At 40.4% G+C, this 15,581-nt stretch overlaps 1 protein-coding gene and 1 long non-coding RNA gene across 3 annotated transcripts in view; one reads left to right on the top strand and one right to left on the bottom strand.

Moving 5' to 3' along the window:
* Positions 1-15,581, top strand: part of LOC122661691 (protein ALTERED SEED GERMINATION 2) — a 159,551-nt gene that overhangs the window by 12,305 nt on the left and 131,665 nt on the right. For both annotated transcript variants that reach the window (XM_043857176.1, XM_043857177.1), the window contains exon 3: positions 4,111-4,188. In XM_043857176.1, coding sequence (XP_043713111.1) covers positions 4,111-4,188 — 78 coding nt within the window. The remainder of the gene's footprint in view (positions 1-4,110; positions 4,189-15,581) is intronic.
* LOC122661692 lies at positions 4,602-6,790 on the bottom strand. The gene is made up of 3 exons (XR_006332920.1): positions 6,303-6,790; positions 5,776-5,777; positions 4,602-4,971 (listed from the first exon to the last, which is right to left on the bottom strand). It is a non-coding gene; the product is annotated as an uncharacterized LOC122661692 (long non-coding RNA).

The following is a 15,581-nucleotide window of genomic DNA, read 5'->3' as shown; positions in this document are numbered from 1 at the left end:
CTTTCTTTAATATTTGTATAATCCAGCTTGAGGGGGAGTGTTAGAATATATGTACTTCAGAATACCGTGGGGGTATTGTGGTCCTTTTGGGGTATTTTTATGTTATTAAGTGTATTTAGCTTATGTTGGCTATGTGGGTTTTAGTCCCACATTGCCTAGCTTAGACTATTTGTAATTTCCCCTCCATTATAAATAGAGGGGCTTACCTATCAATATAACAAGCCATTCCATTCTTTTATTCTTTCTTTCTGACCTACGGTTCTACCAACATGGTATCAGAGCTTGTCTGATCTAGGTTAGAGAGAAGAAAAAACCCTCTTTCTCCCTACTTCTCCTCCATCGATCTCTCTTCTTCTTCTCCCTTTCTCGGTTTTCTCCTTCTCCTGTTCTTCTTCTTCTCAGCCTATAAAGGGGCAGCACTAATGAGGTAAACTGAGAATATCGATGACTTAGTTGCTGCCCCCCCCTTCCTTTCTATTTTTTTATTAAAAAATCTGCTCGAACCCTGCTAGAGCCACATCTGCGATTTGGAGTTCCCCTTTTCTTTGGAGATCAGATCTCTATCACCTAATGAAAACTGATCCTCCAATTTTGGAGCACCTTATGTAGCCTTTTCCAGCCCTATTTTGCCCTATTCCAAAACCTAACTTCCCTTTTTTCTTTTTCTCCATCGTTTATTAAGTTTTCCAGCCACAATCCCCAAATCGATCTCACCTTGTCAGGGTTTTTTTTCAAAAACCTAACTCCAATCGATTTTGGGGCTTCCCTTGTCAGATGTAGCTAATTTTTTAGGGATAATTTCCTACTACTACCAGCCTTAATCGACCTTAGTTTGGCCACTATTTGGTGGCTGGATTTGTACCTACAGCAAAACCTTCTCAACCTGCTATTTTTGGTTACCTGTTAAAACCTTGACTCAAATCGACATTAGGGTTACAGGTTTCAGTTTTTGCTGCCTTTTGGAGGGATGCTTACTCTGCCTACAAGGATCACTCGACCTCAGTTTCAGCCTCTTTCCAAGAGTTTGAAGACCCCTAACCCCAATCGATCCCCTTCTTTTCAGGGTTTTTTTCAAAACCCTGACAAATATCGATTTTAGGGTTAGGGTTGATTGCTGCTATTGGAGTGTTTTTGGAGGTGCTTCTACCATCAAGAAGGACATTCTACTTCAACTATTCTTGACTTGACGAAGGTCTATTGCACATGATAGTTGCTGCCCTATTTTTCTGCAATTTTTTGGTGTTTCTCCCACGTGAAGATCAAGTCTCAATTACCAAGGAGATTGGTTATTCGAACTGGAGATCCATTCCAGCAGTGGTGGTCAGCATCTATTACCAGAAGACATCACCTTTGACAAGTCATCATCACTTTGTTGAAGCCCTCTTCCCTACAATCGATCTTCCTTTTCAGGGTTTTTTACAAAACCCTGACAATAATCGATCTAAGGGTTAGGGCAGTCCACTATTACTGATTTTTTGAGGAGAGTTTTATAAACATCAGAGGAGTATTCAGCCCCTATTTCAGCATCATTCATCAGCTCTTTTTGGAAAAATTCAGGTTCATTCTTATGGCTCGGTTTCTCCACTTATCAACCTATGTTTCTTACTTGTTCCTATATGGCTGGCTGCTTCAACTACCTATGGATCTGTCTGGTTATTTATCTTATATTTGCTGGTTATTTTGAGCTTTCATACCTACCTGGCTGGTGTTATTGATTGGCTTCTGTAAGCATGATTGGTTGATATGTTACTGCTACCTTTATGTGGACTACTGCTGCCCTATTATTGTGACTGAGTTTCCTACTATTGGAGATCGAATTTCCTTCGTTATTGAAGACTCGAATCTGCTACCCTGGAGATCAGTTTATTTGGGACTACAACAGTGCGTTCCACGGTTCTTGGTTACAACTACGAACCTATTCAGTTATGTGAAGCTTTTCTGGTTCATATCTGGCTCACCTTGGAGTTTGAATCCTAGCATTGTTACTAATTGAGATTTGATCCAAATTTTTGTTGGAGCTTCTACAATCCATTGCTGTCCGGATATCTTCGTTTGTTCTTTTAAGCATGTGGGAGTTTATATATTGGGGTTTTTTGCACACTTGTTCCTCCTTGTTTGAAGATTGATCAAGCCTTGACGAATGGAGCCTTTCCTTACTTCAAATCAGATCTGTATACTTGTCAGATTTGAATATTGGAGTTCAGAGTTTCTCCCCTGCAGGAGTTTCCATCAAAAGTGTTTGTTTGATCGTTTGAAGATGGTTGGAGATTTATATGTTGCATTACTTACTCCGTACTTCATTATCCCACTGTTTTTTTTCTTCACCACCTCCCAAACCATACCTTTGGCATAACCTATAACCACCTTGGAAGTTAATGGTATTCTCTTCATTGCCATTTCTTATTTTTCCATTACCCTTGGCAGCTCTTGGAAAATTCTGGAATATTATGTTAAGCCCTATCTCTTACATCATCTCTCTTATGTCCACGTGCACTACACGTGAGGGGGGGGATTATATACAGTATACATGCAACCATTGTAGAAAGCAGAACTTGCAGAAACACTTGGTGCACAACATAGAAGGTCAGAGGTTTCACCATTGCCAATGGGTATCTACTTGGTTATTGGGGTGAGTTTGCCGTAAGGGGGAGGTTGGTCTTAAAAGTTTGAAGATGTTTGGTTATTACCTGCCTATATGAGGTTCTACAGTTGGGTGTTTTTTTTACGCTGCTTGCTCTTTACTGCTACCTGATACATCTGCTCGCTACCCTGGTCATTTATCTTCAAGATTATCAGTCCGAGATTCATCACTGGACAGCTGCTGAAGATTGGTGAAAGTTTACTAATTAAGTCTGCCCAAGTTTTGAAGATCTAATTTTACAAGTTCGTAAAGGTTTATTTGGGAGCTGCGTACATCTTGAAGTTGGATTCTGCTACAACTTATCTTTTCCCGTTTTATTCAAGTAGGGCATTAGTACCTTGTTTGCGCCAACTTGAGGGGGAGTGTTAGCATTGTTATGGAGTTCTTTTTCTTTAGTCTAAGCTGGATCTTCTTTCTTTAATATTTGTATAATCCAGCTTGAGGGGGAGTGTTAGAATATATGTACTCCAGAATACTGTGGGGGTATTCTGGTCCTTTTGGGGTATTTTTATGTTATTAAGTGTATTTAGCTTATGTTGGCTATGTGGGTTTTAGTCCCACATCGCCTAGCTTAGACTATTTGTAATTTTCCCTCTATTATAAATAGAGGGGCTTACCTATCAATATAACAAGCCATTCCATTCTTTTATTCTTTCTTTCTGACCTACGGTTCTACCAACACTTCTCCTATGGTCATTTTAGGCCTGCCCCTAGCTCTTTTAGCTACTTCAATCGGGATCATATCATTCCTCCTTACTGGGGCGTTTTAGGTCTCCGTTGAACATGACCATACCACCTCAAACGACTCTCTTGGAGCTTGTCATTGATCGGGGCAACTCCCAAGTCAGTTCTAATGCATTCATTCCTTATGTTATCCTTCCTAGTTTTTCTGCACATCCGTCTTAACATTCTCATCTCTGAGACACATAGCTTCTCAATATGACACTTCTTAACTGCCCAACATTCTGCCCCATATATCATAGCCGGTCGCACAACAGTCCTGTGGAACTTTCCTTTAAGTTTTAAAGGTATACGTCAGTCACACAGCACTCCGGACGCACCTCTCCACTTCATCCATCCCGTTTTAAGTCTCTGTGAAACGTCATCCTCTGTGTCACCTTCTTTGTATATGATCGACCCCAGATATCTAAAATAGTCATTTTGCGGTATCTCTCTTTCCTCAATTTGCACCATGTCGATATCCATCATAGTGTGGCTAAGTTGGCACTTGCACGATCTTAAATTTCATCCTAAGATGAATGTTATGCCCTCCTTTTTCAGCTACTTACCATTGTATGCAACTATTTTTGAAATGAACTGTTTCCATGCACTGGCAGCTGCTGTCTTGTTGGCAGTATGTATAACATCTTTTAGGATTTTAGATAAACCTTTTTTTTTTTCTTTCTTGTGGGCTTTTGTCGTTTTTCATTTACATAATTGTGTTCTGAAGTTGCGGTTATTTTTTACAGGGTCATCAGGGTTGTGTTAATGCTGTGGCATGGAACTCACGTGGATCACTCTTGATATCTGGATCAGATGATACGCGAGTATAATACCTTTAACTTTCATGCTTTTCTTCTATCTCAACTGGCCTTTTCCCTTCCTCTATCTTTGCTTTGTCACTTAACAATGCATGCCATGCTGATGATGCTTTGCTCATTCAACTTTTGTTTAATGACTAATGCAAATGATTTGCATGATTTAAAGGAGTGTGTTTGTTTCTGAGATTTCAATTAACTATGAAACATTGATTAAGGAACTTATTAAGACATGAACCAACAAAAACTCTTCTTTTCGTGGTACAGGGTCATGTTATGAAATAGGATACCAACCAATAGAATTTCTGCAGGTTATCTAGCCAATGCTAATTTGTTTGAGTTCTAGCTGCCTTACTTGTTTTCCCCTTGTTTCACAAAGATTTTTTGTTTTGAGAAGACTCGCATTTCAAGGAATTGTTTTTAACTTAAATTCCTACTTTCTTTAAATTATTTTCAAAGGTTGTCCCATTTTCAATGTGGATTCGTAGTTTTCGTTACTGCGATGATGGGTAAAATGGCAAAACTACCAAAATTCATACATTAAATTCTTGAAACGGACTAACATTTTGTAACAGCTAAAATGCCAAAGTGGACAATGTATGAGGAATGGAAGGAGTACTCTTTTTGCCTCTAATGCAGTGTGGGAGAGCAGCTTGCGACAGGATTGCAGGTATAGGGATAGAACCAAGTTAGAGAGAAAACCAGATAATTTGTTCTAAACAATTCTGATCAGCCTGAAATTCTAGTTGAATGAACAATACAAAGCAGTTGATCAAGTCTGTAAAGTATTATCTGAATTTGATGGGAATATTTAAGGTAATGAGAGAATCCTTCTGGGGCTAGGATTCTTATAACCGAGAAAACCAGAGAATTCGGTAACAAAATTTATGCCTCTTAATGTAGGAGAGGTTCAACTAAGAACCACTCTACAGTAGGATTGACGACAGGTTGCAGCAGAACATCAGAATAGCAATAAACCAGAATTAGTAACTTAGGAGGCAGAGAGCAAACCGGCCAACAGATGGCTACCAAACTTAGGTTGAGTGGAGGTGATACTGATTAGGTCCTTTGCTCCAAATTACAGCCAATTCTGATGGCTGAATGTTGAGTTATGAGTTGGACTTGAAATTAGAAGTTAGGCCTTCAAAATTGAAAGTGTTACAGACCAAACCAACCAGCAACATGTGCTCAAACTGGTCTAGAGTGGAAGAGGTATTGAGGGGGTTGTCTGCACCAAATATCAGTCAAGTCTGATGACTGGTTGCAGAGTTATGATTTTCACAAGTTGCAGCAGCAAAACTGGATCGCAGGAGTAGTAATAGTCTTCTATTGATGATCAAGGATGAATCCTGGCCTTCACAGAGGTAGCAACAACGGCAGGTTTCACACTCACAACAATGGTAGTAGCAAAGGATCGATGGAAAGAAGAAGTTAGACAGGAGAAGAAGGGGAAAGAGATAAGGAGATCCAGCTGTCTCAGTCCTAGGGGTTTTGGCCATCGTTAGTAAGGCGGGAAGCGACCATGGCGTTTTAGAGGGCCAAAAAGGCAAGGTGCCCAAGGCGTTGAAGGCGACCAAGGAGCCTAGTCGAGCCGACGCCTTGATAACTATGGTTTTGGCTCTCACCAGCCAGGCCTCTCAGTCCAATTCACAACCAATTGGACATGAGAAGATTCATTGCATCCAAGCAAGCTTCATTCATTCATAAAATTGTTGGTGAGGCTTCTACAGTCTTTACATAATATGCTTGCACCTCAAGCTACAAGAAAATATAAAAACTGAAAATTAGAAACTTAAGGAAAATAGGAACTTCTAAATAAAAGCTATACCTACTTTCTAAATCTGAAATTAGAAACTAAACTAAGCTAAGGTTGCTTAATAGACAACCACAAGATATCTAAGAGAATAATTCTGAAAATAGAAACTAAACTAAACTTCTAAACCCCCACGCATAGACAAAATTGACTCTTGTAAAAAGTCTTCATGCAATCTGGTCTTGGGCCCCACAGGATCTTCTAGTAGCATTCTCACCAAGGCAAAATATGGGACTGTGACACTGTTTACATAAACAGTAACGTGAACAGTGTTTTGACCTCTTTTTCTTCATGTTTTGTCCTACATCACCTCTTAACAGGAACTGAAACTGATATGCAATTGTTGGAAAGAAAAGAAATAAAAGAAAAGGTATGATCAAGAATCACCACCTGATCTGCAGGGCTGGAATCAGCATCAAGGGTCTTGCTAAATCACCATATTAGTAAGGTACTGAGTCACCACAGACCCAAAAGGCAAAAGCCAAATTCTATTAATCAAGTTCATGTGCAGAGCTGTATCCCCTTACATACTTATATAAAAGACACAAAATAGGACTCAAGCTAAGCCTAAAACTCCTCCAGCCAATAGCTTACTTTGGAGGTGGTCTTAACTCTTAACTGACTAGGATGCTACAAAATAATGAAGAAAACAACTTGAACAAAGCTGGACTCATAAAGACCTAATCCAGCCCACCTAAAATACTATAATAATAATTAAATAAAGGAAGAGGACTCTAATTAGATCCCAGAACTTAAGTAATTAATAAATCCCGTAATCATTCCTCGTACCCATATTTTATAGGCCCATTAAACTTAAAGTGGCCTATACCAATTGGACCAAAGGCCCTACATGTATAGAACTCAACCCAAGGCTTATTTCCTTTATAATAAGCCCATTTGTATGATTATCTGATGCATCAATTTTCCCTCGCTTGAGAAAAAAAAAAACCTCATCCATGTGATTTGAATAGACGCCTAATCAGATTGTATAACCAACCTTCAATTTGAATTTTGAAGTCGAATTTTGAATTTTCTCAAACAATAAGAAAAGAATTAGTAGCCCTATTCAGTCCTTCCATAATTCTAAACAACAAACAACAACACAGCCTTATCCCACAACTAATTGGGGTCATCTACATGGATCCTTGCCCTCCAATCATAGTTCTAAAACTTGCTGAGATTTCGGCGAGAACTCGAAAAACTCGAGAATCTCGAGCTACTCGAGACGAGTTTACATACGAGACACTGAATATGCACTAACTCGAAATCTTGACCGAAATTGCGGTGTCATTTTGGTACTTCGTATTGTCTTGCCAAAAATTTGAAAAACTACTGTATTCCACATTATAAAAAATCACCAACTCGAGAGCACACTTCAAAATTTCGAAGTAACTTGACAGAGAAGGGGTTTTTTTGTCTAGAGAAGAGGGAAAACCTTGTTTCTTGACTTTTGGCCACATCATCACTCAATACAATTGGATACACTACTGGGGATTGCCACATCACTACGAAGAGATCGATTGTATTGTTGGGAGTTGGGACATGGAAGACTAGTAAAGTAGGGTGTCTATGACTAATGTATTGTTCACTGTTTGGTGTCTATGTAATATGCATTGTGAACACTTCACATGGAGGAGTTTGTGTAGAAACTTTAAGTCTTTAACGATTTCTTAAATTCTTAAATTATTATTCAATATTATGTGTCTTCATCCACTATTGCATAATTTACTTGTTTTACTTGCTAATTATGTCTCATATCATTCAAACAATGTGTAGAATAGGTAATATTACATTAAGGGTTTAGCCTTTACTGCCAACCAAGGGTGCAAATCCAAAACACCAAATTGGGTGTTTTTTTTCTTCTTTCAATTTGAAGATTTAAATATGTTTATTAAGCCTAAAACAAGCTTCCCTTAAAGTTTTGGAGCCAACTATGGCCATTTGCCCATTGAAACATCATTCCAAAACCAAAAAAAAAAAAAAAAAAAAAAGGTCTATCTCGCCGAGGGCGATATCTCGAGAATCTCGACCTGGTGGAGATGAGTTTTCGAACTATGCCTCCAATCAGCTCTATTCATTGTCATACTTGATACAAGTCCTAAGCTATGCATGTCTTTCCTCACCACTTCTCCTAAGGTTATTTTAGGTCTGCCCCTAGCTCTTTTAGTTCCTTCAATCTGAATTAAATTCCTCCTCCATACTAGAGCATCCAAAGGCCTCCATTGAACATGGCCATGCCACCTCAAACGGCTTTCTCGTAGCTAATCATGTATCAGAGCTACTCCCATATCAGCTTTAATATTTTCATTACTTACTTTATCCTTCCTAGTTTTGCTACTCATCCATCTCAACATACTCATCTCTGTTACACTAAGGTTATCTATATGGTGCTTCTTAACTGCCCAACATTCCGCACCATACATCATTGCCGGTCCTATGATTGTCCTATAAAATTTCCTTTCAAGTTTTAAAGGAATACGTTGATCGTACAACACTCCGGACTCACCTCTCCACTTCATCCATCCTATTTTATTTCTATGTGAAACATCATTCTCTATATCACCTTCTTTATTTATGATTGAGCCCAAATACCTAAAGTAATCACTTTGCAGAATCTCCCTCATCAATTTTGACCACCTCATTATCCATCCTAGTGAAACTAAAGTTACACACCATATACTCCATCTTCGTTCTACTTATCTTAAAACTTTTTGATTCCAAGGTTGATTTACATAACTCCAACTTAGTGTTAATCCCTGCTTTAATGTCATCCACCAGAACAATATCATCAGTAGAATGCTTACACCAAGGAACCTCATCTTGAATATCTCTGGTTAAATCATCATGTTAAGTGCAAACAAATAAGGGTTTAAAGCTGATCCTTGATGCAACCCAAATTAACTTTTGTTCGGATATGTATGAAGTATTAACATTGTATAGTATAAAAGAACAAAAGGGATTGTAATTGGGAATTCACTGCCTTGATCCCCAACAATTCTTTCACTAGTCACCACACCATTATGCATATCTTTAATTATGTCCACATATTTTGTTGAAATACCTTTCTTCTCTAGCACTTTCCAGATTAACTCTCTAGAGGCTTTGTCATAAGCTTTTTCTAGGACAATAAAGACCATATGGAGATCCTTCTTGTAATCTCTAAATCTTTCCATGATTCTCCTAAGTAAATAGCTTATATTGTGGATCTTCTTGGCATGAAACCAAATTGGTTCTCCGTAATAGTAGTTTCTTGTCTTAGGTGGGTTTCAATAACCAACAACAACAGCAAACTCAGCCTTATCTCAACTTAATGGGGTTGGCTACATGAATCCAAGCAAAACAAAGTAAGGAAAACTGAGTTCTGACCAAAAAAGGGAAAGAAAAGATGAGGAAAGAGGGATAGGGAAAGATGAGAGAAATGAAGAATGGAAAATGCCAAATGAGAGATGGAAATAAATAGCAAAATGAAAGATGAAAGATTAGTAAGAGGAAAGAGGCACATCTGAGGTCATACTGGGGACAAGACCTAGACTATGCATGTCCTTCCTCACCACATCTTCTATGGTCATTTTAGGCCTGCCCCTCGCTCTTTTAGCTCCTAGGTGGGTTTCAATAACCCTCTCCCATAATTCGTATGAATCATTAGTTTATGCCTCTATAGTTATTGTAGCTTTGAGTATCACCTTTATTTTTGTAAATCGGAACCACAAATGCTTCTCCTCCATTCATTTGGCATTTTCCTTGTGCTCATAATCTCTTATTAAACAGCTTGGTTAGCCAAGATAAACCACAGATTCCTAAGCTCTTCCACACTTCTATTGGGATCTCATTTGGGCCTTGTGCCTTGCCTACTTTCATCCTCTTTAAATCTTTTTTTACTTCAAACACCCTAATTTTTTGTATATATCTATGTCATGTGGTGTCTTGAAAGGTAATGTAGTCTTCTGAGGCACTATTACTTGAAGATTCTTCATTTAGTAGGCTGCAGAAATATTCTTTCCATGTCTCCTTAATGTCCTCATCCCTATTTACCATCTTCACTTTTAATACGTCTAACATGGTCGAGATCTCGATTCTTCCTTTCCTTCATTTTAGCTATCTCATAGATAGCTTTTCCCCCTTCCTTTGTTCTCAGATTGTTATAAATATCGTTACATTTCTTCGCCCTTGCTTTTCCCACAATCATCTTAACTTTATCTCTGGCAAATTTATACCTGTGTAGATCCTCTACATCCTTAGTACTTTGCCATGTCTTAAAACTAGTTTTCTTACTCTTAATGGCTGCTTGAACCTCATCATCCAACCGCCAAGTCTCCTTAGAGGAATGATGTTTCCCTTTCGATTCACCCAGGACATCTTTAGCAACCTTCTTAATGTAATCTCGTTCCACATCGTATCAGTGTCTCCCTCATGGTCCCACTTTCCTTGTTTGATGACTTTTTTAGTAAATGATTTCAAAGTATCTCCTTTTAAGCTCCACCACCTAATCTTAGGGCAACTAAGCTCTTCTTTCTTACGATTCTACATAGTGAGACACATATCCATGACTACTAATATATGTTGTGCTAATCCCGAACTAATAAGAATCAGTGGGAAATGCTTGCGACAAGAAGCAGGTATAGGAATACAACCAGGTTTGAGAGAAAACTCGATAACTAGATTTAAACAATTCCAGTCAGCCTGAAATTCCAGTTGAATGAACGATACAAGTAATGGATCAAGGTAGTAAATTATGATTTGAATCTGATGGACAGATTGAGGCAATGAGAGAATCTGTCTGGGGTTTGGATTCTTAAACAGAAAATCAGAGAATTCAATAACAAAAATTTTGTGCTTCTTAAGTCTTAAACAAGAATTGAAACCTATGTGCAATTGTGGGAAAGAAAAGAAATAAAAGGAAAGATATGATGAGGAACCACCACCTAATCTCTACTTCTCTAGGGCTTGGATCATCACTATTACCCCATCTTGGACTCACCACCAGGGTTCCATTAAAATAAGCCTATTTATGTGATTTATTTGCATTAGCCTCCCATGCTATTCCTTTGTTCATATTTGAGTACGGCATTGAAGATCCAGTATTTAGGGGCCATTGCTAAGAGAAATGGTAAAGGTTCGGGCTGCCAGGGCAAATGCCCAGGTTCGAGTCTTGAGGACGGCCACTTTGCACAAAAAATGCCAAAAGTTAGGACTGACTCCAAACTCATCCCTTCCAGGACCTCGCACAAGCGGGACAGGCACTGGATAATGACCCTTTATTGGAGATCCAATATTTGCTAACATCTTTTTGACCTTCTTTTTGTGGGCAAGTATGTTGTGCTGCTTGGTGGAGGTGGGTTTCAAATTCAGGTCTTTTGTATCCATTCCGACTCAGGTCCTCACCAAAATGAATAGAAAAGGAGTTGGAGGATAATGGCTATCTATCACCCAAAGACTAGGGTTAGAAATCCAATCAATTCATCTAGTACTGAAGGTCAATACAATGGTCAAGAGAAATCCAACAACCAAATCGAGTGGATCAGATCTGGCCCAAGTTCTGGTCAAATGGCCTAGTAGTTATGAGGAGTGGTTCAACAAAGTTACATGCCAATCCAATGGTTAGATTTTGAAAAGTCAAAGAGTTACTTAAATAGCAGGTAACTGAAATTAGGAACTCAGACTTAGCAATTAATAGAAATAGTAACTGTACTCCAAAAAAATAGCAAGTGGTGTTTCAAAATAGAAACAAAGGGCTATATTGGTAATAAGGCTGAAGAATTAGCAAGTAAACCAGAATAGGCAGTGAATTGCCAATACAACTTGTGATCGATGGGAGAGGAAGATGGCAATATCAGCACTAGAACCTGATCTGAAAACTGAGAAGACTAAGAGAAATTAGTTCCGTATACAGGAACATGGTATTCACAGGAATGGAGTGAAAACAAAGATCTAACCTTGATTGAGTGAAGTAGGAGATGGAAGAAAAAGGATATGAATTAGGTCTCCCATCTAAAACTTGACCAGCATCTCACCTGTCCACTTGGCTTCCCCCCAAGGTTACCATTTCATCTCACAGAAAATTACAAGCATAGAGCTAAGGGTTTGTCAAAATTGTCGGTAGGGCTTAACACCCTTTCCTTCTTTATAGCTTTGAAATAAAACAGGATTTAGTAGCCCTCTATGCATGGGCTAAAAGAATCCCTTGCAATTAAATTAAAAAGTCTTTAGATCTACTATAAAATAGATATAAACACTTAATTTCGTATAGGCCTTAAATCCCTCATATTTGGGCTTATAGAATTGTCCCATTACAATATAAAACCCAAAAATACTAAGTCCATGACCCATATAACTCATTGAGGACTTAAAATTAGTCTAACTTGATCCAATATTGAAACATAGGTTCAGGTTCACCCAGAAAACGGAACCAAAAACAACATATTCTTCTTTTTCTGTTCTTGCTGGAAGCCTGGAATTTTGCATCAGAGATATCCTTCATTGATTTCCCTCAAACTTGGAAAGAAACCCCCAGGTACATGGTTGATGAATACACTGAAACCAGAAGAAGGATAACAAGGCTGTTTCCACTCTATCAGAGGAGACATTCTTGCCTTTCTATGTTAACTCAACTCTTTTTTTTGGTGAATAATGTTAACTCAACCCAACTATGCCTTATCCCATCTATTAGTGTCTGCTACATGAAATTTTTTCCCCATTCAACTCTATTCAGTGTTTTGCCTATCTGTGTTAGATAAGCTATGTTATGTGGTTGAAAAAGCTAGGTAATGATTGCCCGAACCAAGGGCAACTAGTACAGGCAAGAGATCAACAGACCCTAATTTTAACTCGAGGGATAGAAACTTTGTAGCTCAAGTTCAGATTATACGGAAGGAATCTAAAGCCCAGGCAAAGATCTAAACCTGGTTTCAGATGCAGGGAACAAATGCAATAATAAAAGACATTTCGGAAACCAGTTTTGAGCTGACAATTGCGAGCAAACCAGAATGAATATTTAGTATTATTAATAAAGAGTGAAGGGAAGAAGAACTAATACAACCAGAGGAAACTAAACAAATGTGTGTGAGAGAGAGAGGGCTTGGAACAAGGAATTAGGAGTAAGGACTCTTTTAATTAGTATCCATATTGACTCTGTCTAAACTACTCGAGACACATGTGACCCGCATATTTTTACAATAATAAAGTCTCTGAACACTTAAAAAGTAACCACACATCCAGATCTGGTCAACCTCTTAAGTAATGTAGAACCAAGATGAATTTTCATAAGAGTCAAATGATTCCTATTGCTGAGTTCTTTTAATCAAAAAAGTTTGTAGGAACCTATAATAGAGAGGTTGAGAAAATTTGGTAGTATGGAAAAAATACTCTCGCTAAACGAGGTAAGATTACGTTGATTAAAGCCTCTGTTTCTAGCATCACAATCCATTATCTGTCTGTTCTTAAAATTTCAGCATTAGAGGAGTACTGGAGTTGAATTTTTGTGTAAAATGATTGGAGGAGAAATCACAATCTTCATTTGGTAAAATGGGAAGAGGTATGCCTAGAAAAAGACAAAGGTGATCTGCGATTTATAAGAGTCAGTTCTTTACGGTGCAGGAGCATCGCTATCGCCTAACCGAGTGGTATTTACATGTATTACAGAGTATTGGATTAGTTTTGGTGATTCGCAACATGCCATTACAGGGACAGCTTCGCTTTTTTGAAATAATAAGTTGGGGGGTGCGCATGTTAGGCTCTGGTGGCGCACTCTAGGGTTTGTCGTTTTCTGCTTTGGGAATGGCGGGTCCTCCCTCTCGGGAGGATCGCCCCCCCGATCCTCCCCTTCATGGACCTCTCGGTGGTGGGCCTGCTGGCTCCTTTGCTGCTGTGTTGACTCGTTCCTTGGCACCTCCCCGTGTCGCTGTGGAGATCAAGTCGCCTTCCTCCCATTTTGGAGAACCTGCGGTTTTTTTCACCAGGGAAGAGGTTGAAAGATCAGAGAAAGCATTCGAGTGTGCGCTGATTGCTACATGCAGCCATGGCAGGCCTTCCCTCTTCACGATCAAGGCTTACTTAATGAAGAACCTCTTCCTTCAAGGGGAAGTCGCGCTTTCGACCATGGATCCTAGGCATGTACTCCTGCGATTCTCGGCGCCGGCAGATTTCGTCAAGGTGTGGCTGAAAGAACAGGTATTCATTCAAGGTTTTCGCTTGCGCTTCATGCGCTGGTCCTTTGGTTTTATTTCTGGTTGGGAATCCCTGCTCGCTCATGTCTGGGTGATGCTGCCTGGACTCCCAATCAACTTTTACCAAGGCAACTTCCTAGCCTCCATTGCTGGCACGATTGGAAGGTTTCTTAAAGTAGATGGGGCTACGGCCAATTGTACTCGGACGGTGGAAGCCAGATTTTGTGTTGAAGTTGACCTGAGGAATGCTCTGCCCTCAAGGGTGTGGGTGGGTTGTGGTTCTGAAGGGTTCCATCAAAAGGTTGTGTATGAGCGCCTGCCCTCTTACTGTGTGTCGTGTTCGAAGATTGGCCATTCGCAAGAGGTCTGTACGAAGCAGATGAGAAGGACAGAAGGTGCTGTAATTCCAGTCGATGCCGAAGGGATTGAGGCTCCGGCTCATGGCTGCCTAGCGGCCCTTGGAAGAAGTGGGCAGCCTGGGTCTCAAAACAGCGAAGATTCTTGTAACAGTGAAGGGGTGTTTATTCCGAGAGGCGAGGGCACCTCGCGTGACGCTGGGTTGTTGGTTGCTACGGTAGGTCGTGATCCGCCTGCGATTCGTCGTCGTGGGCGATGGAAACCTGCAGGGAGGCAGGGCGTGGTTTTCGGTCTTCAGAGGGTTCTCGAAGACCCAGTCGAGGCACCTGCGGGTGTGCCTGGCATTGAGGCTGTAGGCAAGGACTTGGAGGTGACTGCTCCACCGGTTCTAAATGCTGGCGCGGTGGCTGGTTTGGAACAGGAAGGCTCACGCACTGTTATTCTCTCATTTACAGGGGACTCTTCGCAGGGCTTAGAAGAGGGGGAAGTTTCAACAGGGCTTGTGGCAGCACAGGGCCCTCCGATTGCAGGGGTACAAGGTGTTGGTGGTGTCAGAAGTTTGGAGGGGGTCTTCAATCCAAGGGGAGAGGGTCCCTCCAACGGTGGTGGCAGGGAGGCGGGTCAAGTAATTCCAGAGATGGCTACGAGCAATTTGGTGGCAATTCCATGTGGGGACGATGGCCTTGGTGACGCTGCTGGCCTTATTGTGGAGAAGGACTGTGCGCAGTTGGTAGGAGAAGCTCCTGTGCCTTTTTTTGAAGACCTTGAGGGCCCATAAAGGCTAGGGATGACAGCCATGTGGTAGAGCAGGTCGCGCAGGTTGGGCTAAGCCGAGAGGAAGTGATGGACAGCTTCAGGCGCTTTCATGCTACCATTGCAGCCAGAATCCGTAGGTCCTTTGAAAGGAGTGGAGAAGACAACAGGGAGTCTGTGGTGACAGGGGCCCACGCTGGGAGACGGTTGCCCCCTCGGACTGTGAGCCTCGATGTTGCTCGGGTGTACAAGAGGAAGAAGATTAGGAAGGCTAGGCGAGGATGGCCTTCAGTCGAGGCCCCTTCCAGACATGTTAC

The sequence above is a fragment of the Telopea speciosissima genome, chromosome 5 (genome assembly GCF_018873765.1).
Source record: "Telopea speciosissima isolate NSW1024214 ecotype Mountain lineage chromosome 5, Tspe_v1, whole genome shotgun sequence".
NCBI classification, from domain to species: domain Eukaryota; kingdom Viridiplantae; phylum Streptophyta; class Magnoliopsida; order Proteales; family Proteaceae; genus Telopea; species Telopea speciosissima.
The sequence above is the reverse complement of the archived record's forward strand: the minus strand, read 5'-3'. Positions and strand labels throughout refer to the sequence as shown.